The sequence below is a fragment of the Parasteatoda tepidariorum genome, chromosome 11 (genome assembly GCF_982258835.1).
Source record: "Parasteatoda tepidariorum strain Cologne lab strain chromosome 11, Ptep-v5.0, whole genome shotgun sequence".
NCBI lineage: Eukaryota > Metazoa > Arthropoda > Arachnida > Araneae > Theridiidae > Parasteatoda > Parasteatoda tepidariorum.
The window spans coordinates 18,409,434-18,434,959 of NC_141765.1; the positions used below are offsets into that span (position 1 = coordinate 18,409,434).

Genomic DNA, 25,526 nt, shown 5'->3' on the forward strand with positions numbered 1-25,526 from the left:
ATATTTCTGTAGCTCTTTTTATAATTAATGTAAGTATTTTTTTATCCTTCGCATTATTTGTCATAAACCCTTAAAAAAGAGAACTTAATCAAGGAAAAGCTGCATTTCCGTTTTGTTTTATATTGCTTTGAATAAATGAATTTTTTTCAATTCTTTTTAAAAGATCCTTTATTCAGAATATTTTGTTTATTGGGTATATGATGACCTACACCACTCTTCAAGGAGTTAATCTTAGTAAAATGTGAGGGTTATAACTGGTTTTTCTGAATTAAAATCTTCTCTTAATGTAAGAGGGAAGTAGAAGTTAAAATATGTTTTTCATTCTGCACCCAATTTTATTATCTTTAAAAAATATTCTTATTTATTAATTTTTGCCTTGGCATAACTTAATTCATGTATGAGCACTGTTTGAATTTTGAAACTGAAGGGGAAAAAGATAAACAATTCTGTAGTTAACCACAGTACTTTAAAGTAACATGGTACTAGTTATTATATGTTATGGGATTGTGGTGTGTAGGTATACTTAAAGTATCAGAAGGTTTACAGGTTAAACATTAAGATTTTATTAACCACATCACAAACATATACTCTACGGCAAAATAATAAGATTATAGAGAGATAGGACTACACGTCCTTTTGCAATGAGTTTTAGCAGAGAAAGATGCTATGTTCGATTCGGATCTCACCAGAGAAATGAATTAGCCACACCTTTAATGTGCAATGATTGGCTAGATTTAATTTGAGAAATTATATTATTGGATTAAAATTTTGATAGACAGATTTTAGTTTCAGTTCCCAATTTTGGGTTTCAGTTTCAAATTAAAAGTTTCACTTCGTGAAAATTGTGATTGACGCATAAAGAAAAGGGAAAATAGTTATGGGTCACCACAATGTAGTTGACTTCTGCAAATCAGGAAAAAGTGACCTTTAGTAAAATACTTAAGATTGTTTTTATGATGCAATAATTTGTTTTTAAAATCAATTTTGGTATTATATTATTTACAAAAAGAATAGAGAATAATAATTAATATGGTGTTTATAAGAAGATATTCTTTGTTGCTCTGTACCGAAATAAAAGTTAAAATGATGATAGGTAAATAAATGAAAATTAAAGTATAAAGTTGCATAAAACTTTAAAATTGCATTCAAATAAAAAAAATTTTAAAAGGCATTTTATATAGTCCTTTTAATTACCTTTTAAAGTTGCTATTTTCTCCAAAATCTTTTAAATCACTCATATAGGTCTTTTAAAAAATTCCATTTTGTAAAAATAAAAACCTTAGTTAAAAGTGTTACAGAAGAGATTCTGCTTTAAAACTCTTTCCAATTTGGAATTTTCCTTAGTGGTTCTTTCCTTTTTTTAAATTCACTTATAAAATACCGTTCTCTTAGATGTATGTTATTTAGTGAAAATGGCTGCTTTAAACCAATTTAACACTATATACTTAGAGCAGAAATGAAATTTTTTAAAGGAAGTGGATAAAAAAAATAACGTCAAAATCCGAATTGCTAAATTATTCAAGATCTCAAAAAACACGTTTACAATATTTAATATATAAGTTGATAAATTGTCTTTCATACTATTTGTTTGGATTTAAACAATTACATGTTTTCAAGAATTTTTTTGCGTGGTCGGTTGCAATCTTTATTGAATATGTGTATATCATCTCATGTGTTTATCATACGTTACATAAATTTTTTATGTTTTACAGTCATAATATTATTAAAATTAATTTCTTTCTAGTTTTTACATTTTTTATTTAAATTTATAAAAATTAATTTGAAAATTAGTGATGCTAACTAAAAAAATTAATTCTGGTAAATATTTTTTAGTATATATATATATATATATATATATATATATAAACCATTTGACAAACTGAACTGAACCAAATTTACCTACATTCCGACATAGCTACCACAGTTTTCTTTATTTTTTTAGTTATAAGAAAATCATTCCAAAAACAGGTGTTCATTTTTGTGCTTTCAGAACTAACATTTTTTCATTGACAATGAGTCAATCGATAACAAAAGTTGAATGAAAACTATTAAACCACTATTTCTTTTGATGTTACTACTCAATAATCATGTAACATCTTAAATTCTCTTTGAATGAAGAAAGAGTAACAGGACCACATTTTCTTTACCCAGGAAGTTCTTGGGAGTAATCAATGGTCAAAAGAATTATAAGATATCGATTAGGTACCATTATTGAGAGTAAAAAGCATTGCACAGTCATTGAGAAATCAGATTCCTGCATAAACATTACCTTTTAAAATTGTTTTAAAAAATGAAGTTCAATATGTTCATCCATCATACTGTTTGAAAATTGTATTCACACTTCTTTAAGAAGTGGCTTATTTTTATGTTAAATCATGTGGATTTCTGGATGTATGTTATTTAGTGAAAGTGGCTGCTTTAAACCAATTTAACGCTATATGCTTGGAGCAGAAATAAAAAATTTTAAAGCAAGTAGATAAAAAAATAATGGCAAAATCCAAATTGCTAAATTATTCAAGATCCCAAAAACATGCTTACAATAATTAAAATTCGTAATGTGATTCTAAGCAGAAGAACTGAGAGTTCTAATTTTATGACACCGTTCTTGTAAATCAAAGTTTCAAAATCTAGAAAAAGCACTGAATAACTGGTTAAAGTTTATGTGGAATATTAAAAGATACTGCATAATAGTCAGTTTTATAATTCTGTTTAAAGTGTATAATTTTTTTTACTTATTTAGTCTAGTCTTTATGATGAAATATAAATAAATATTTGCACCAATTTTAATGTAGTCAGGACATAGCGACCTTTTGTTATAACATCCCTTTTCATTTGGACCTTAAGGGTGGTTATATCTAACATCTATATATTTATATTTTTGTGTGTATACATACATATACATACACACATATACAGTGAAGCCTCTAGAAAGGAGCATCTCTATTTATGACTACTTTTGGGAGAAATGTAATTTTTTCCATAGTCTTTGTTTTGAAGACAACCTTTAGGAGAGACAATTTAAACCTCTCCCAGTGACTGCGCAAATATCTGCACTAAATGCGGGAAAGGTTAAATAAGGAAGCAAAAAAGTATCAAAACAAAACAAATAAGTATATTATAATGCATTCATAATATTTGTATGAGGCTCTTAGAGAGCTTTTTTTAATGATACATCCAACTTCGTGTTACACCTTCATGTTGGAGTCAGAATGCACTAAGGACAATGCTACCAATGTTTTAGTCATAGAATTGAAAGTTAAATTAGAGAAAAAAAATAGTTAATTTAGAAAAACCAAGCATCTCAAACAAATACACCTCTTCTCATCTTTTAAAGTTAACTAAGTTTTCTGATATAAAATTAAATGCAGACTTTAGCAAAAAATATAATTGTTTATTTATTTAAAATAGCTTTATCATCCATAATTGGTATTCATAGTACCTTCTTTTCATGACGCCATTAGGACTGGCATTTCCGCACCAGGAAAATGACACTGACTAAAATTTAAATTGTTTGTGAAAAATCATGTATTTTCGATAGCAATGTTGAAGTCAATGGAGGTAACCTCTGAGAACAAGCAACCTCCATCAAGGACCATTTTACTGTGGAATGGAGAGTGGTCGCTTCCAAGAGGTTTCACTGTGTATATATATATAAAGTTAAAAGTATAAGAGAAAACAAAGAGAAAGATGTAAAGATTTCCCAAAGGAAAAGAAAAAAATTATTTAAAAAGTTTTTTTTTGAATATTCAAAAATTTAAAAAATTTTAAAATTTAAAAAAAAATTGAAAATAAAATGAATTTAGGAAAAAATATAATCTAGTCATCAGCTCACATGATTATAGCCAAATAAATAGTGCTTTCTAATATTGTACTTTTATAGTCAAAGCAAAACATATCAATACAATAGTGTGAAGAGCACCAGAAAAAAAAAATTTGAATGAAAATAGGATCCATTAACAAAAAATGCAAAATAGAAAAAAGAAACAATAAAAACAAAACTATCAAGCAAAAATAGATAATAAAAACTCAAGAAAATAAAGAATAAAACGCGAAATGTAATATATAAAGCGAGTAGCGAATTCAAATGTACTTACACTTACAGGCATTTCTCAAAAATGATTTAAAATGTATTCGTAACAAGTTTGCCAGATTACAAAATATGAAAGTAGAAGGGTAAATAGAGGATGAAGGGAATCAACTAATGGCGCGTTTTTACTGAAGTACAGAAGCGCATTTGATTTGTTAGTTACCTTGGATTGGCCTGAATCTGGATGTGCGTAAGGTAATAATATACTGGATAATTCAAAGTTTATAATTGATAAGGTTGAATTTTAATATTAATAAGGTTGAATTTAGATGAAATGTTAACATTAAATGAAAAAAAAATGCTTATTTAAAAAAATTAAAAAAAATTCTTTATTAAATGTTCTCCATGGATTTGCCCGAATTGGATTTGCACTTGTAAAAATATAAATTTAGTTATACAATTATGCAAAACATACAATTAAGTCAACAATTTTATATAGAATTTAATAACATTAATTTAATATCCCTTGCTTTTTTATTAAATTTATGGATGAGTTTGTCTATTTTTTTCTATAAGCAAACAATACTACAAATTCTTTTAAATTATATTCATTTGATTGATATTTTCAACAATACAGATATTTTCTTTTTTAATACTTAAATCCAAAAATTAAAATTAATATTATTGTTATGATTACAAGGCTAGGTTAATTCCTCAAGTTAAATATTATTTAACAAAATTGCATAATTTTGAAAATTAAAGATAATTAAATCATCAATAAATCTAAAAACAAATTTAAAATTAGGAGTATATTTTTTTTCATAATAGTGTAAAAATAAGTTAGCTATGAATGATGAATAATTAGATCTTTGCAGTATTCCATCAGTTTGAACAAAAAATATGTTATTGTAAAGATTAAAAAAACAAAAACTAATCAAAATGTCCCAATAATCTAAAAAGCAATTCAGGATATTTTTATAATCATAGTAATTACTCAAAAGAATATTTTTTAGTTTAGAAAGAGGATTGCTATTAAAGAGATCGTGAAAATCAAAAGTTGCAATAGAACTGATTTTATTTTGCTATATATATGCACATCCGTACACACAGAATTTTCCATTAAGTGTCATTACCAATGCAATTTTTATTATTGTATTACTATACGAAACTTAAGTTTCACTCTTCCATTGACTTCATTATTATCATGGTATTTGCAGGATTATTTTGACATTATTAAAAGGCCAATGGATTTATCTACCATAAAAAGAAAATTAGACACTGGACAATATCAAGATCCTTGGCAGTATGTTGAAGATGTTTGGCTTATGTTTGATAATGCTTGGTTGTACAACCGTAAGACTTCCAAAGTTTACAGACATTGCTCAAAAGTGAGTTTATGACAAAAATGTTTATTTCATTAACTTTCGTATCACATAAACATCTAATATGTTTTTTAATATTTATGTTATTTATGTTTAGACATAATCTACTGTCTTATGAGTTATTTTAAAAAATGAAATGCATTATCATTGAAACTACTGAATTTAAAAATAAATTAAATCCTAAGTTCTCTTAACTTTTATTTATAACTATCTTCGGTAATTCATCAAGTAAGCCAATTCAGCGCTTGCCTCTCCACAGGGAAAACCTGGAAAATACAGAGAATTGAAAATTACCTAAAATAACAGGGAAAATGCAGGGAATTTTGATTTTTTTTTTTGCAAACTGGGAAAATACAGGGAATTTTGTTTCTTATTTTTCTCTTTTGAAAAATGCTGACCACTCAAAGCGTTATCTATGGGATATTTAACCATTATATTTCAGTTATACTAAACTATTTCAATTACGATAGCATTATTTAAGTATGTTCAGCTGTTTTTCCAGTAATTAAAACTATTAAATATAGTTAGCCCAACAATAGCTCACACAAGAGCCCAGTAATTGTTGTTTTCTCTTAATATATTGTGCCTAATATGTACAGAGAATTTTTTTTTCCAGAGTTGAGTGGCAACCCTGCAGTTGGAAAGCAACATAAAATGTTTTAATCATTAATTGTTTCCCTATATTTGTTCTCTTTTTTGAAAATAAAATATTGTTTATACAACATTAACTATTTAAAAGATTTTCTATATAATTCTTTACACAGGCCAAAACTCTGTCAGGTAGTAGGAGCTGAATACTCGACTTTAAGTAGTCATTTGAATTAACTTCGGCAGGGCACCATTGTTTAAAATACATGAGCGAGCCTCAGTTCAACATGGTAGTCCTTGCCTCTTTTTATTCTTAGCCTTGCCCACAAGATTCGAGCAGAAATGTCAAATTTCTGATCTTCTCTCATTGAATCATCAGGAGAGAGAATAAGAACTAAAATCTCAGCAGTATTTATCTAGCAACACATTTTGCAGTTTGAAATAAATAAATTAATAAAAAAAACTATTAAAACTTATTGAAAGGGAACAAATTTAAATTCTTACTTCAGGTATGCTTCATGGCAGCTGCCCCTTGTCCAACTACTGTAGGAATACCAGAAAAGGTATAAACAAAAGGTGCCAACGTAAACAAAAGTATAGTTTAACTACTAACATCAGTGAGTCAATGGAACATTATTACCTTGAAGGTGTTCCATGCCAGTGTTATATTTGATTTTTGCTTAGATAGATTCATGCTTGTACTTTTCAATTTGGAACACAGTTTCAAAGACTTGTTTATCATGTGTCATATTAAGCTGGCTGTATAAAAACAAAATGATTTGGTTTCCAAAAAATATATTTCATTGGATAGTTTAAAGCAAATTTAGATAATCCACAAATTAGTTTAAGGAATGGCTGAGGGAAAGTTTACCCTATTAATTGGAGATACAATTTATATGTGGAGCCACATTAACAAGAGACCGCTGTATGTACTTCTTTTTGTGAGAATACATAAATAGTTCTGTATAATTTTTCAATGAATTCTTGTATTAATTCCTTTTGCTTTTTATTTCAGCTTGCTGAAGTATTTGAGTTAGAAATTGATCCTGTGATGCAATCATTAGGCTATTGTTGTGGCAGAAAGTATGTTTTTCAACCTCAAGTTTTATGCTGTTATGGCAAACAATTATGTACTATTCCTAGAGATGCCAAATACTGGAGCTATCAGAATAGGTATGTTTCTCTTTTTATATGTACTTTTATGTTTCTCTTTCTATAATACAAAATATTTTTCTGTATGACTCTCTTCTGATTATTTTTACTTATACAAATGGTAAATAAAATTGATTATAATAATATACAACACTGCATTATTATGACTAGTATAACAGATATTATAATTCTTAAATTTTTAAAATTTAAAAAAAAAAGAGGAAAGAATATATCCACTTTTCCTTTTTTCCCCTTCAAGTTATAACCAACTAAAATTATAACCGATTTATTGAACATTATCGATTCTCTAAATAAAACAATTTCTACTGTTTCAAGATTCTGGAACAAACTCCCTTTGCTGCATCTCTGGAGACTCGTCTGATATTTTAATGCCATTTCGAAGAATTTATAGGTACTCCAGTTTTTGTCAACAGACTTGACCTATTTCGCTGAGTTCAGGCATTTAATTTCAATTTAAGAGTACATTTATAGAATTTTTTTATGCTTACTGTAACCTTGAAAATTTGGGAAACAGCAGGAAGAGGACAGTTTGCAGCGTGACGCAACACTGAGTGCAAATTTTATACAATAAACTTTTTAGAAGGAATTTTTGTGATCTGCTAATTTTTGCAAGAATTAACTGTTTTATTCATTCATTTTTTTATTTTTTTTTATTTCGTTTAAGAAATCAAAATTTTTATTGTAATGTTTGGATTTCGATTTAAGAATGAAGATAATTGTAAATTTGCCACTTATCTACACTAAAATCTGAAATACTTTTTTCTTTATAGTGAGCTTCTCATTTTGATACAAGTTAAGAAATATATCCTATGACCACAAAATTTTAAATTCTTTTGAAAATAGAGCTCTAAAAAAATAATGTAAATAAAAATCTATTTTTTACTAAGATCAGGCTTAAAGAAGAGATATTTTTTTATTGTAACTGTTGTAAAATGAGTTTCTAAAAATGAGTCACCAATGAATGTAGAAAATTGTACAGTAGAGAACCATTTATCCGGTATCCAGATAACCGGGAAACCAGAAAACCGGGAAAAATTTTGATCAGTTTTCCCGCCATTTTAAACTAGAACGATAATGAAAAAAAGCGGAAATTGAACTCATCCTTGAAGTTGAGTAGAGGAAAATGTAAGGAAGGGGAGAATTTTTCCCCCGTTTACCCAGAGAAACGTCATTTCCTCCGTGACCTTGAAGGCAGGGAAGGGAGGAATGTTTTATTTTCTCCTTCTAAAGGCCGTCAATCAAGCTCAAGGGTGTGGCAAGCTGATTTCGTTTTCTGTTTGATTTATGAGGGGGGTGGGGAAAATGCATTGCATGCATATCAGTGAACAGAAGATGAAAGAGAAAAATATATTTATCTATTCGGCATCGATTAATAAAAATAAAATCTTTTTCTTCTGAATAAATTGTCATTCTTTGGAAGTGCGGTATCATTTGCAAGCTTTTATTGATGTGGAATCACATCTGCTGTAATTAAATATCGTGTTTTTATCAGCAAAAAATAAAATAAAAGGAGAATTGTTTATTAATTTAAATATAGGATTATTTTATGAAGCAGATTGCAGTTTTGTTTTTCTGATTCCACAACGTTTGATTTTTTTTCTTTTCACGATAAATTTCGCACTCAATAAATTAATTCTTTTTATTCATACATTTTATCATGAGGTTTTTTTTTAAAATTCCGTTGATCTTGCCTTGTTTCGGGTTTTAATATTTATGCTAGTACCTTTCTTAACTATCGTTTCGGTTCGATAATTTTCAAGTGTTTTTATTTCGATTAATAAGTTTTCCTTTTATTTTATCGTTTCTCCCGTATAATTAGGTATGAAATATATTGCGTTATTTAACCATTGGTTTTGTTTAGATTAGTTAATTTAGGAATTGTAATTATATTTAAAAAATAAATATGAGAATTTTGTATTTTTTAAACTTGTTTTTCTTGTCTAAACTTGCAAATTTTTTAATTCTTTTAAATGTTATTTTTCTACCATTTTTTTATTCTTTTTAAAGTTAGGAGTACCTTTCTTTTTACTCTTACTTTATGCATTACACTTTTTCCTTGTAATTCGGGTTCCATAAAACATGGATTAACGACACTTTTTGGTCGATCCAGAAAACCGGGAAATTCAGACATCCGGGATAGCGATGGTCCCGAGCATCCCGGATAATTGGTTCTCTACTGTATTTACTAAATTAGAGAAAAAATTAATAATGATATAGGGAAATATTATGCTAACCGCTTTATATTTTTTTTTACTTCTTTTGTTATCTTACCTTACATTTTTGGTTTATTTTTTGTGCATTTTAATATTTTACTTTTTTTTAAAAAAAAAAAATCTTCATATATTTTACATCTTATTTCAATTTAATAAATAAATAAGCAAAATATTTGAAATAATTATAATACTTTTAATATTGTTGTTATTAGAAAAGTGTGTACTACGGAAAAAAAAGAAAATATGCCAAATAAATCAATCTGGATAAGTAGATTGAAGTTAAACTGACCATGATTCTATTGTTTATAATCATTGTCTTTCTATTGTCTTTCATTGTCTATTCTATTGTTTATAATCAATCTTTTTATTCAAAAATAAAATTGACAATAAATGCATGAAATTTCTATGATTATTGTTCTGAGGAAAAAAAGATTAAATAAAATATTGGTTTAAAGTTTAATGGGGCAATGCATTAAGAAGCTGCTGCAGTAATAAATGAAAAAATTGTTTTGTTTCTTACTAAAATGTTGTGATTATCTTGTGTATGCCAAATTTTGCTAATAACTATTTAAAGCTAAAATAAAAATCAGATGTGATTTCCTATGATTTTTAGAAAATTGTCATTGTTGTTTTGATCTATGACTGTTTTACTGCACCTTTCTTGCTATAGCTAGCTTTAGAAAAACAGGGTAATTAACATTTTAAAGCTTTTGTTAAAATAAAGCTTTAAAATTTAAAATCTTATTTTTTTGTATGTATTATGATTTTTTTAGTCCTTTGCTTCTAAACTAACTCAAATTCAACAATAATTACACAAAATGATTAGGGTAATTTTATTCCATCGTGTTCAGTGGTAAGTAGTGATGTAAACTGAAGAAAGGAAGTGTAGAAAAAAAAATAATAAATTGTTTGTGCTTATCGCCATCTGGTGTTATAAATCTTGATAACAAAATTATTATTAACACTCTCCACTTGAACTTCTCTGAGTTCACTAACGTTTTAAACATAAAAATAACACAATTAAAAAAATAACATTTAAATGCGAATAGTTTTGAAATGCAATGCAAATATTCACTTGAAAAAAAGTAAAAAAACAAAAACATAAACTATTAAAGTCTATCATTGTTCATTTCAGTCATTGAGTTCTTAAGGATAAATAAATTGTACTGGGCGTTTATATTCGCCGTTGGATTTGCGAATAAGGCAAGATCTTACAAATCCATCACTTCCTTGAAATACTTTTGTTATAATACCTATGTCCCATAATAGTTTTGATTTTGTGGTGCCCTCCATCATAACCACATCTCCCACTTTCAAACATTTTGTTAAGTTAGGAGAAGTTAAGTTGTGTGCAGATCTCAAATTAAACAAATAGCGCTCCTTCCAATGCTTCCATAAATTAGCCAATAATGTAGCTTGGCATTCATTTCTTTTTATAAGAATCTTTTTGGTGGATTCTCTATGAATGGTTTCTATGAAATGGGCTGGATATTCTGTCTTTTCTTTACTAGGGGTTAAAAACTATGATGGGGTAAGAATTTCCGGTTCTCTGATTTTGTTAGTGACGTAGGACAAGGGTCGAAGATTAACGATGGTTTCCACTTCTAGAGAGAAATCTTCTGAATGCGAGCAGAAAAGTCGAAGTAGACATGTCTGTGACTAATTCAAGATGCATTGCTCTCGTGACTGCACATGTGAACAAGGCTATATATGATTTCTTTATTCCATTTTCACCCTTGACGTAGATTAGTCCGGCAAAATCAATTCCGCATACAGTAAAAGCAGGAGTTTCACTAATTCGATCTTTTGAAAGCTGTCCAGTCATTTGGGTAGAAGGTTTGACTGTGTATCTGCGATAAATCAAACATTTCGAGGCAACCTTTTTTACCAATTGTCTTCCTTTAGGCACCCAAAATCTTCTCCGAATTTGTACTAGAGTGCTCTCTACTCCAGAATGAAATACATTTTCGTGTTCTCGCTTGACAAGCAACTCTGCAAATTTAGACTGTCTTGGTATGATTATAGGCTTTTTCTCATCAAAAGAATAATGTCCTTTGTCCAATCTTCCTGTGATTCTCAGGATACCTTTTTCATCAAGATAAGGAGCTATATTGAAAATAGTAGTAGAAGCTGGAATAGGCAAATTAGATTGGAGAGTTCGTATCTCACCTTCAAGGAATTTTGCTCGAGTAAGCTCTACTAGTATATCTTCAGCATTTCGGAGCTCTTCTGCAGTCAAAGTGTCCATATTCGGCTTAACTTTCTTTAAACAGTTCAAATATCGCTTTACCCATGCCATGATTCTAACAACTTTTTCGAGGTTGCTAAAGTTAGCGATATTTATTAACTCAAGTTCTTCACAATCTACACATTTCATAACAGTGACTTCTTTTTTACGATACTCAATTTGTTCATCATTTTCTTTGAAGAGTTTCAATTCTGGCCACATTTCGGCCGGAAGGGACAACCAAGATGGCCCCTTCCACCAAATGTCGGAATTCTTCAATATTCTCATGGAAGCACCTCTACTTATAAGATCGGCAGGATTGTCAATTCCGGGGCAGTGGAACCAGTCCTTAGGTTGAGTAATCTCTTGAATTTCTTCCAATTGATTTCACACAAATTGCTTGAAACGAATGGCAGGAGTTTTTGTGCAACAACACACAATAGAGGAATCGCACCAAAAGAAACTGTCACACGGAATTTTTATGGCTCTAGTAATAGTTCAAAATAATCTAGCAGAGAGGAGGGCACCTAGAAGCTCAAGTCTTGATAATGTAATCATTTTTGAGGGGCGCAATTCTACTTTTAGCTGAAACAAAACATGTAGAAATATGCCCATCACTAGTTTCTGATGTGATATATGCAACTGTATCATAACCCTTTAATCTGGCGTCAGAGAAGATATGTAACTGTGAACTTAATTTCTTTGTTACCTGCTTCGAAAAAATAATAATGCGGTATTTTCAAATCATTAAGTTCACCGAATTGTTTACATATTTCGCGCCACTGATTATCCATATCTAAGGGTAGCTCTTGATCCCACTCCAATCCGCTTTTCCAAATGCTTTGAACTAGAGATTTTAGAAGCATTGCACCCTGTGTCTATCAATTTTAACACATATTTGGACTCAAAGTAAAATACATCTCTTTTAAGATCCCAACAAACTCCCAAAACTTTAAATGGAAAGCCTGATTGACCTAACGATTCCTTTTCATTCAGAACATCTATACCTGCATTCTTCCATAATTCACATAATTTTTTATCATTTGTTTGAAACTTTCTCAATACCTTGCCTGCATCCCGAAATATTTCAACACAATCCAAACTCATTTGAAATGCTGTATCTGTACTGTCACTCCCCCCTATTACGTCATCAACATATACCCTTTCATTAAGTAATTCATAGGCAAGAGGCTTTGATTTTGCAAACTTTTTAATATGCTCTCTAATTGTTGCCGCTAAGAGAAAAGGGCTACAGTTGATACCAAATAGTACACGGCAAAATCTATAAATTACTGTAGACGAATCATTATCGGGGTCATCTGACCAAAGAAATCTAGTGACATCTCAATTTTCTGCATTAATTCCTATTTGTAAGAAAGCTTGCTGAACGTCCCCTATAAAAGCAATTTTGCTTTCCCGAAATGCTAGCATAAGTTCATATATATCAGGGTATAAATTTGGCCCAATGTACAAACAGTCGTTAAGGGACAATAAATTTTTTTTTATGCACGCAGGGTGGCCACCCACCTGGAAAACCTTGAAAACTTGGAACTATCAGGGAATTTTTTTTATACTTGGAAAAACCTGAGAAAATCAGCGAATTTTAAAGAAAAGCTGGAATTTTTTTTAATTTCACTAATTTAAATTATTTACTAATCTTCTTAATTTAAATTATTTCATCCATTATACCCACTTTTTTTAGACGGAAATGTATCTTCAAGCAGTTTAAATATCATCAACTTAGTAATACTTTGCTTGCATCAAAATTTGCTCCATTACAGCTCTGTTAAACTAGAATGCCACATAAAATTCTCCCACTGTTGCTAAACGAATGTGGAAACCTTTGACCGCTATGGACTGTGCAATTTAGGAAAGATTGTGGTGGAGGTGTAAGAAGGGATTAGGATATAAGCTTCTGTTTTTAAATTCCGTCCTTGGGCTGAATCCATTTATGGCTTAAGTTTGTTCCAATGATTTCGTGGTAATTTTTTTCCATTTTGACAAAATGTTTTTGTATTTTTAACTTCATAAAATTCTCCAGAAATTAGTTGGTTATAATTTAATAATAATAATAGATTTTACATTGCACTCTTTTTCTGAAAGCTTTTGTATTCCCATTAAAAGAAATCTGTGAATTATTTTTTCTCAGCAAACCAACCAATCACGCATTTTTTTTTACAATCTCTAACAGCAATGTTTATCGACAAATTGTTACAATTGTTGCATTAATGCTAATTTTTTCTATTTCATTTTAACCTTTTATAACATATTTTAATTTAAAAAAAAGTTTTTTTTTTAAGAACTAACTATATACTAATATTTAATTTTACTCTCTTGTTGGTCAATATATGATTTTTGATTCAAAATTTTGTACCAAAACATTAATAAAAGAATAAAAAATCTTGCCAAATTGTAAAAATAAATTATTCTTTTCAAAATATGTTAAAAAAATAAAATTTTGAATAAAATATTTTACAATATAGACACTTTTCTTGCCTACACTTTATTAGAATAAAGAAACTAAAACCTGGAAATTTTAAGATTTTTATCTGGAAAACCTGGAAAAATCAGGGAAATTTGAAATCTGATTTGAGTGGCCACCCTGGCGCGGAACCGTCAAATACTATCCTTGATTTACTAGTTAGTTTATCGTTTCTTATAACCGCCCTATGAGGTAAATAACATTGTTTATAAGTTCGGGGATCAGTGTTTTTAACTTTCTCAATTATCCCTTCATTTTCGTAAGTTTTTATAACTTTTTTATACTTTTCAAACAAGGATTTATCATTTTTAAATCTCTTTTTTAATTTGTCAAACCTCTCTGACGCCAGATCAAAGTTATCATTTAACAAATGTTTTGTGTTAGGTCTCCAGAGAAGTCGTTCACTAACCTATTATTTTCAAAATGCAAATCAGAATTAAAACCTTTTAACATTTCACTTTTATTATCAAAATTTTCTTCGTTCATAGTATTTATGCCTAGTCCTTCAAGGTTCCAAAACAAAGAATAATCAACATCAGATATAATAGAATTATTTACAATCCTATTTAATTGGCAATTATTCATGAATTTCCCTTGAACCACAAAACCAAATAAACTATCGGTTGCAACGTGTCCTTTTCCCAACCTCAAAGACGTATCAAAGATTACGTCGTGTAGAAAATCGAAGTCGATCAAATTGTCTATATCATCTATTTCTCCGGTATCCGAAAGAAAAGTATTATTTTTCCTTGTTAATTGTTTAATTCTCTCATGGCGTGCGGCTATTTTCCCACACGTTATTTTTTCTACTACAAATGCTTCGATGCAAACATTTAATTTTTTATCGTTTTTGTTCTGAAGATCCACTTTCACTAAATTGTAAGAACACCCCTTGGAAATTTTTTCTCCAAAACCGAAAACATACAACCGTTTAGTTTTAATGGTCCTGAGGTTCAACTCATTACAAATATCACGTTTCAAAAAACTGCGATGGCTACCAAAGTCATATAAAATTCTAACCAACTTCTTTACATTACCATAAATCAAATACGCTAAAGAAGTCTGTAAATAGATAATTTCATTTTGTTTTCGTTTCGAAACACGTGAAGCGGTAACGGATGCCAAAGTATCGTTTTTCTCTTTCGACTCATTATTTGTTGCTGATTTATCACAAATTAATTCGCTATGCGGTTTCTTACATAATGTGCAAATACATTTATTCCAACATTTTTTGGATGTGTGGTATTTCTTTAAGCACCGGAAACAGTGAAATTGATCTTTTAGCATTTGTTTTTTTTTCTTTGATGGTCAGAGACCAATCCTTCGATTTGTGATTTTTGGAATTACAAAGCAAACAAAATAAGTTGTTAGATGCCGAAACTAATGCCGAGGAAGATGAGAACTTTCTCAATTATAATTATGTTTACTATAGCTCTCCAACTGTTGCTGTGTTTCGAAAAGGAACACTTAGTTTTTTAGAAGTATTAGATAACACATGTGAGGCTTCTCTACATTCTACCTCTTTTCTAATGAATGAAATTAGTTCATCAATTTCAAAATCCACACTCGATTTTCTATTTTTATTATAATCTAAATTTAAGTCCTCTGGTAGGTTTTGTAAAATAGCAGGACAGAGTAAATTACTATAACTACCTTTTGTTACATTCATTGATTGCAAACTGCGAATGCGGATTTCACATTCGTCATAGAACTTACGTAGAGCTTTAATATCATATGAATTTCTTACAGAATTAATTGATAAAAGTTTATTCATGTGACTACTAATAATTAAATCTTGCCTACCAAATCTTTCGGTTGGCAACTTAATAGAAGAATCATAATTAGGTCCCATAAACCCAGAAATTGCACTCAAAGCAACTCCCCCTTAATACATCTTAAGATAATTAAATTTATAAATTTTTTAAGACTCTCACTACTATGTATAGCTATGTTATAGCTATTCCAGAAACTGTGCCACTGACAGGCATCACCAAAAAATTTGTTTATCTCCAATTTAGGTAATTTAATGTTAACAACGTGTGAGATATTTCCATAACTTATATTTTCTTATAAATTATTGTTACCACTTCCTGTCCTGTAGTCTGGCATTTCAGTAAATATCTTTTGATTTTGCCTTTATAAGCCACTACTCGATCTGGATACTCTTGACTTTGTATAATTTCACTCTCAAATTCATCGCTCTTTTCAAAATATTTTTCAATTTTCAAATCAATAGCCTTTAAAGTTTCGTTTTTTTTCAACTAACTGATTTAGTGAATCATACAAAGAATCATAATCAGGAAGTGTTTCTAATAACAATTTGTCAATCTTATTTATCAAATTCATAATCAACTGTCTGATTACACCTCGTTTCGATTTTAATTTCTCTAAATCATCCATTATAAAAATAATTAGCTCACACGTTACTGTAATAATAAATGCAAATATCAAATATTACCGACTTTACGGAGACCAAAACAAAACAAATGTTAACTTACTTGCTTTCATGCAGATGGCCTATTTTTCGGTCGTTGATGCACCAACAGTATTCAAAAATAATTACACAAATTATAATGATTAAGATAATTTTATTTCATCATGTTCAGTGGTAAGTAGTGATGTAAACTGAAGAAAGGAAGTGTAGAAAAAAAATTAATAAATTGTTTGCGGTCAGCGCAATCTGGTGTTATAAATCTTGATAACAAAATTATTATTAACATAAACTAATCAGTATTCATGCTTGTTGATCTGTCAGATCCAAATTCATGCTGTGAGAATGTGAAATTTGATTATTATTAAATATTGAAAAATTGTGAGTTATACTTTTAAATATTGCAGACAATCCTGTCATTGATTTTCTTGAATATTAGATTGACCTATAGTAATTATTATTTTACAAAATTTGTTACCAAACATTAGTTATTTTTTTAAAAATATAATAGAGACTTCTTATTTTATCATAATTTATTATATATTAATATATCATGTTTTGTTCACCTAAGGTATACTTACTGCCAAAAGTGTTTTTCTGAAATACCCGGTGATACAGTGACGTTAGGGGATGACCCGACTCAGCCACCTACGTAAGTTTTATGATAATATAATCTTTTATCTGTTTTTTTCAGTATGTGTTTAGTACTCCTTCTCTCATAAATTTATGATCTAAATTTATGTTGGTCAGATTCTTTACTGTGTGTAACCAAGGATGACATGCTTTAATTTAAAGTTGATTGTTTATCTTACTTAACATAAAAAAGCTATTATGTTAAACTTAATTTTTTCCCAGGAAATATGTTAACTTAAGGAAATACGTTAACCTAAGGAAGTTAACATATTTTTAGGAAAAAAAGGAAGTTTGTTACATACTTGCCAAGAATGATTTTTTAAAAAAATAGTAAAAGTAGGTTAAAAAGCCAATTATTGGCAAACATATTTTTACAGAGCTGAAAAACATACCATTGCAATTTGTGCATACATAAAAGATATGTACTGTAATTATGCTGGCATGCAATAGTCAATTTCTTAAAGTCTTTCATTTATTTAATTTTTATGTTGTATTTCAAAGTTGTTGCTCATTTTTCTTATCTTTTAATTGTCTCTTTCAAGGGTCATAAAGAAAGATCAATTTATTGAAATGAAAAATGACCATCTAGAACAGGAACCGTAAGTTACTTTCCCTTACAAAAATTCTTTGCTTCTGTTATAGCTTTTGCTTTTGAAAATGTTTATATCTTTTTTAATGTAATGAGAAATGTTTTAGATTTTGTTCTGAAATTTGTTTTCTACTGAAAGCAGGGTTCGTTGATTTAAATCAGCTTGATTTAAATCAGCTTGATTTAAATCACGATTTAAATCATGATTTAAATCAAATGATTTTTTTAAAAAAATCATTGATTTAAATCAACTAATTTTTTTTATCGATATATATATTGATTTTAAAAGTTAAAAAACAGTGTTTTAAATTTTTGATACTTTTATTATTTTCTTTTTTCTTAGTATTAAAATTTAATTTAAATAAATTGCTGCATTAATTAATTTTAGTTAACAAAATTACACTTAATATGTACAGTCCGCAAAAAAAAAAAATATATATCATCCTGAATAACTTTCGTTCTAATGATCCGATTTTCACGAACTAAGTGTCAATCTTAATGGTTCCTGGGGGTGACCTCAAATATGCTAATTAATTAGTGCTAACTATTAATTAAGTTACGAAATCAGACACAAAAACGTACTTTCTCTGAATAAACATATATTTTTTTTTACATAGGGTAGACAAAATTTTAAAACAATTGGATCGTAAATTGGGTTGCAATAAAGGTTTATATATTTGGCGATAGTCCAGAAAACCGCCAAAAAAAGTCGCCTGCGCAAATAAATATTTTAAGATAACCCTTGACTGATTCAAAAGAGAAACGCTTAATTTTACTAGGTTGCTAGGCAACCAATTTCTGACTGTAAAAAAATTGAAATAATGTTTTGTGATTGCTCTGAGAGGTTTAATTAATAGTTAATAGAAAACACCTCGAAGTTTCTAGGCAATAGACAATTTTTAAGTTCATTTATGTCCAAAAAGCAAAAAAAAAAAAAATAAATAAATAAAAAAAAAATTATTTTAATCTCTTTTGAAAAGAAAATTTGAATCGATTTATAAGTTTTCAGAATTTAAATACATGAACTTTTTGTCTGATATTATTTAGATTATGCTATTTTTGCTATGTTTATTCGAGGATTTCATACTAAAATCAAATTAACATAACTTATAATAGCTATATACAAAATTTTAGGGATAATGATTTTTACAGCTTTAATCGAGTCTTCTAGGCATGAAAGTTTGAAGGAAAAAAAAGTGCATGAAAAATAAAATGTAGATTGTATAGTAATTCTAATGCACATTCACAAGGTTTTCTGTAATTTACGATTTCTTTTTTCTATAACTCAATGAATTGCTGAATGTTTAGTGGCATTTTAAAAACATTGAAATATGTTATGTTTAAGAATAAGATATAGAAATAATATGTTGCATATTGTATGATTCATTGTTTAAAAAATTGCTTCATTTTGCTAGATATTTACGTTACATGGTTTTCTTTGGATAAAGATGATTAGCAAATAGCATCCACATGTTTCGATACATTCTGAAACTTACGTTCGCAAATTCACCATAAAATGTCGCACAGCATATTCTTCAATTACGATAAGCTACATTTACCACCAAATACTGCTACTATGATTATTTTTGTTATATATATATCAGATATATATATATATATATATATATATATATATATATATATATATATATATATATATATATATATATATATATATATATAACGTCGTTGCCGAGTGGAAGGATTAAAACAGGTCATAGGTCGGGAAGGAGGGTACAAAATTTATTTATTAATTATTAGACAAGAGCAGTCATGAGAATGAGTGAAAGTGCACATGAAAAGTTGCGCTCCTTGGTTATATGTTAGAGAAAATCTTGCAAAGTAAAATCCGTAATATGTCTTAATTTAGGGAAAGAGGGAACTCTTAGTAGTTGCTATTGGTTTATGAAATAGATCGAACGTTTCCCACACAAGAGCAAAGGGAAAAATGTCCTGCTCTTAATTAAATGCATACTTGAGCCAAAAATAGATTTAAGAACAGGATGTGGTTTTTAAAAGTGTGAGAAAGTATTTCGTTTAGAATAATTAATTAGGATGAAGTTTTATAGCAAAGAAACTAACATAAAAAGATTAATTGAAGCTTTTTATGTTACACACACATATATATATATATATATATATATATATATATATATATATATATATATATATATATATATATATATATATATATATATATATATATATATATATATATATCTGATATGATACTCTCTTTTTAAACAGAGCTCGTAAGGCCCTTAAGATACTGAAATGGGGGCACGAAAACTTAAAAGATTTTTTTTTTCCTAATGCCCGCCTGTGTTAACATCAGTCAATTCAGGCATCTACAGGGCGACAGATATCTGTGTGGCCTAAGGATTCCTAACGAGCATCAAACATTCTCAAAATTAAGTGTTCATTCACTGGAAAATTTAGTGTTTATTCAATTTAAGAACTGTTCCTTCAGTTGGTTATCTTACTACTTATTATTTAAACCACCAAAAGCTTAAAACAATATTATGTAAGTTATCTAAATTTTTTTTACATAATTTGCATTTAATAACAAATATGTCGACATGCATTTAATAACAAATACGTCATTTAGCTAAAATTACAAATTTTGAAATTTTTATGATTTTTTTTAAAGACAAGCTAAGCTTAAGTATTCCATCACTGGTTAGTTTACCCTATAAGATTTTGAGAAATTTGCGATGTTGTGAGAGATGCTTAAAAATGTTGACTGCATATTTTTATTAATATTTATAAAATATATATTCAAGAAATTGATGAATATTTTATTCCAAATTTATTCATTCGTATGTATATTATTGAAATTTTATCAGTTATTGAGAAAATAAAAATAAAAAAAAATCACATTAAAGAAGCACAATCTGTTGTATAATCATATTCTATCAGAAGCATGCTTTTATAAAACTCCACATTCTCTGAATAAAATGTATTTTATTCAATAAAATGTTTTATTCAAATTTCTTTACTAAATTGCAAATAGAATTTTAGACGACTAAAGAAGAAACATCGTATTTTATAGCTTAAAAAAATAAAAATGAAAAGATAAGCAAACGATTATTAGCGAAAAAAATATGAATGAAATTTTATGCTAAGCGCGCGAAGTCAAGTTCCTCGCAAGTTTATCACATTTTAATATTAATCGCTCCATTTAATCATTTCTTCATTGTCGCCAAATTATTTTTTTAAAAATAATTAATTTTAATTTTTCTCAGCTTCTAATAAATAAAAACAGTTGAAACTTTAGATTTTTCAATTGAAAAATATGTAGATTAATATGGTATAAAAAAATTCATACCTTGTAATTCAAAAATTTTTCATCCTTAATTTAATTAAATAATAAAAAATAATTAACAATTATTAAAAATTATTTTTTTCGTGAAATTATCTTTGGGTAAATGAGTTTTATGACTGGGTGAAATTTTCTTCGAATTGCTTTATTAGTTTTTAAAATATGACTAAAAACGTAAAAAGTGAAATTAACATTAAGGGGTACGAACTTTGAATCGCTCTCCTGACCAAACTATGGGGACCACATTTCCCAGATTGCGGCTACCCCCTATATTTTGAAGGTTAAGAATCCAAATATGTAAGAAAAAATATATGTTTATTCAGAGAAAGTACGTTTTTGTGTCTGATTTCGTAACTTAATTAATAGTTAGCATTAATTAATTAGCATATTTGAGGTCACCCCCAGGAACCATTAAGATTAACACTTAGTTCGTGAAAATCCGATCATTAGAACGAAAATTATTCAGGGTGATATCTTTTTTTTTTTGCCGACTGTACATATATATGTTTCTCTTCCTTGGTGTGTATTAAATTCCAACACATTTGAAATTACATTTTTAAAAATCTTTTGATTCTTGAGATTAAAAGTACAGATTAAAGTAAACATTTAATGCTGTCTTAATATAGACTTGCATAGCTGTAGAAAGTAATTAATAAACATGAATTTTTTTCAAAAAATAGTCCAAATAATGTTAATAAAATTCTACCTTTTGAATGAAAAAGCGTGAATTAAAATTTACATCATATTTTATTGGTGGAAAATGTATATTTCTGAAGCTTGAGGTTATATTAAAAAGAAATTACCCTAATACGCCAAAAACAGAAAAAAAAAAAAAAAAAGGCTGATGAATTCAGATGTTTTTTTCCTAATATAGTGTCATTCTTCCCTTTCAAAGTCTATTTGATGCAGTAGGATTATTAACTGGTATTTTTTTCTCATAATATGTTTACAGTATCTTTGACATTATCTGATTTTTCTATAAAGAAATTTTGTGAAAAAAAATTCCAATGAGTACATAGATTTTCTTTCTTTTTTTTTAAGCTTAACTTATCTATTTTGATATAGAATTAAAAATGAATATTTTAATGTAAAAATATATAGATTAAATATTTATTTATTTTTTGATGAATGATTACATTTATGAACACAATCTGCTTCATTTATTTTGCCATTTTAAAAATCAAGAGAAAAAAAAAAGAAATCACTATTTTAAATTAAAGTTATGGTTTGCTAACTGAAACTTTGTTTTAATAGTTAAAGTACAGGGGTCTGTCTAAGCCAAATTTAATACCGTTTACTGGTACCTTTACGAATTCAACTTTAGGAAAAATGATAGAATAATCACACAATACTTTTTCTTAAAATTTTATTTTTTTGTCTCGTAAAAAACGATAAATCCATATTTTTACTATATTTGTGTTGATTCTATAATATAATTTTTAATTTTCACAAAATAGGTACCTCTCAGAAAAACCCAGACAGACCCCTGAAGTATTCTTTAAATTCTCTATTTCATCTAGTCTTTAAATTTTAATCATGCATTTGTTTCAAAATGGTTGCTATGCATTCAAAGCCATGTATTATAATGAAAAATTATTTTAGTTAGAGCTTCTAAAATATTGTTACAATATAGTTTTAATATTAAGTTAATTTGATTAAACATTTATAATTTTTTTTAATCATAAATTAAAGTTCTTACAGTGAATTTAAATAAAAATCAAAAAAATCTGATTTAAGTCAAAAAAATCCGATTTAAATAAAAAAAATCCGATTTAAATCAAAAAAATCCGATTTAAATCAAAAAAATCTGATTCTTTTGATTTTTTCAAAAAAAATCACAAACCTTGACTGAAAGTTACTTTCCCTTACAAAAATTCTTTGCTTCTGTTATAGCTTTTGCTTTTGAAAATGTTTATATCTTTTTTAATGTAATGAGAAATGTTTTAGATTTTGTTCTGAAATTTGTTTTCAACTGTTAGTTTTTTCTTTGAGTAATTTCATAACAAAAAAACATCTATTCAGCAAATATTGAAATTCAATTTTGATTGAAGTTGTGATTAAGTAATATATCGTACTGGATTTGAACAATAAAACTAAAACTTAATGCAAAAATACAACCAAATTTCTCAGGCCAGCCTACTTTTTTTTAGGCTGGCTAGGCTAGGCTACTTACTGTTCTAGTTTTCTGTTGTTTTTTAATTTACTCTTTAACATATACCATGTCTGCAAGATTGAAAACTATAAAACTTACTTTTTGGTGAATTTTACTTTCGATTTAGTTAAATTTCTATTAATTTTAACATTAATTTTAATTAAAAGTTTTGAAATACTTTTACTGTAAGCTCTTATTTAGTAAAGACATAAATTTCTAATAAATTTTTAAGGTTTGTGTTTTGATTTTTTATTCATAATAAAGGGTAAGATATTCTTTTATTTGCTTTCATAAGGCTTCATCATTTTCATAATTTGCTTCCATTTTTAAAACATTTGCTTTTAACCAAAGAAAAGGAAAAAAATATTATCACTAAGATAACAATCCTATCCAGTTGTCATATTCTGCGTATTTTATTTTTGGCAATATTATTTTATTTAGTTGAGGATGAGTAAGATTCTAAATACTATGAATTCACATAATGCTTATATATTTATTAGTTTCTTTTGTGAGATGATTTAGTATTTTTAAAAAGATTTTTTTTATGAACTAGTTTCTGTGATGCAGAATATCTGTGTATTGCAGAAATGCTAATAAATTTATTAATAATTGAACTTAAGCATTTTTGTAAATCAAATCTGGAAGAAGCTCAGATAAATTAAGTTTTTATTTTATTTAATTTGCATCACATAATATTAGTAGCAAATTAATCTTAAATAATTTGATTTATTTATAGTATGATTATTTATTATCATTTCATCTCTTCAGTGTTTTTAAATATATGCAGAAAAATAGCATTTTATTTCAATTTACATGACTCAAGATACATCCTTTTTTTTCTTTTAAAATTTCATCCTTTTTTAATTTTTGAATCTTTGGCATCATGCAGGTAGGGATTATAGATTTAAATTAAACCGGGATGCCATTTTAAACAATATATTATATTATGGTGCGAATTAAAGTAAATTTATTTTACAATAAAATAGATGAGTTGAAATATGTAAGTGTGCATATATTTTGATATAGTCATGATAAAAAGAAGGCAATAATTGAATTTTGTAATAACAATTTAAGGCCGAAAATAGTATAAAAAGTATTTAAATTAAGGGGAATGTGATCGTTAAGGAAAGTGGTAGTACAATGTTATCGTGGGATAACAATAACCAAATAGGTTCAAAAGGTCACAAAGTGTGAGGTTTGAACAAATTGGATAAATTGATATTGCCAAATTTGGAATAAGGGTGAAAACTAAAAATTAATCAAAATCAAAGATTAAAGATAAATAAGATAATGAAATGCTATATCCAAAATAAAATATATCACATAACTGAATTTAGTGATGTTTCCAAAGAGAAATAAAACAAATACCCATTACAAATAAAAGAAGTACTCACCATATACAGGAAAGTTTGATGAAAAAAAGCACTAAATAAGGAGTCATAGAAGAACAACAGAATCTTTTACTAATTTTCTAACTCTCACGCCCACAACCAAAAACAGATAATTGAATAAGAAGCTAGGGAAATAATTTTTAGCAAATACTAAGGTTTTGGCAGAGAAATGGGTGACAAAAGAGTAAATTCGAAATCTTATAAGGGTTCGCAATCAAAGGTAAATTTAAAGAGTTATAGGATAAATACAAAAAAAAATCATTTAAATTATAGAAATTAATGATTTTCAAAGAAAATTTAAAGATACGAAAGGGTTGATATAAAGAACATTGAATTACTGAAGTTAATAAAGATTTTGAAGATTTTACATTAATATTTTGAGTAAAAAAAGTAGGATGTGGGAGGAAGAATTAATTCCCTCGATACAGACGGAATTCTGCATCTCGGAGAAGGAGTAGAGGTGTCATCAAGAGAGGCAATGTAAAAGTTTCTTTAAAAAATTCGTTAACTGGTATGGAACCAGAAAATTGATAACCAATTAAATTTATAGAGGAGGAGAGTTTGAAAGTCAAAGGAAGAAGTTTGGTTAAGTTAGCCCCCTTAAAATAAAGAAAGAAAAAAGAAAGGTAGGAATTGAGGGGTATCTCTCCCCACAGGAAGTGCAATGACTGCATTGACCATCAAGGAAGGTCAAACAGAAAGTTTAAATAAATTTAAACTGCTATATATAAAAAAAGGAAATAAAGGTTTAAGAAAATTAAAAGATTAGATATAAATAAAAGATTGAATATAAATAAAAGAAAAAATTTTTACATTACACAAAGTGTAAATGTGACAAGGGATATAAAATTAAACAAAAATTAATCAAGAATTTTTCATCAGAAGTGTCTGCTGTTGACTCCCAAATAGCAGAATT

The 25,526-nt window shown here is 27.8% G+C and overlaps 1 protein-coding gene across 4 annotated transcripts in view; it reads left to right on the plus strand.

The window, feature by feature from the left end:
• LOC107451016 (histone lysine acetyltransferase CREBBP) overlaps window positions 1-25,526 on the plus strand; it is a 139,440-nt gene that overhangs the window by 80,548 nt on the left and 33,366 nt on the right. For all 4 annotated transcript variants that reach the window (XM_016066972.5, XM_016066973.5, XM_016066974.5 and 1 more), the window contains 4 exons: window positions 5,245-5,415; window positions 7,013-7,170; window positions 17,095-17,175; window positions 17,699-17,755. In XM_016066972.5, coding sequence (XP_015922458.1) covers window positions 5,245-5,415; window positions 7,013-7,170; window positions 17,095-17,175; window positions 17,699-17,755 — 467 coding nt within the window. The remainder of the gene's footprint in view (window positions 1-5,244; window positions 5,416-7,012; window positions 7,171-17,094; window positions 17,176-17,698; window positions 17,756-25,526) is intronic.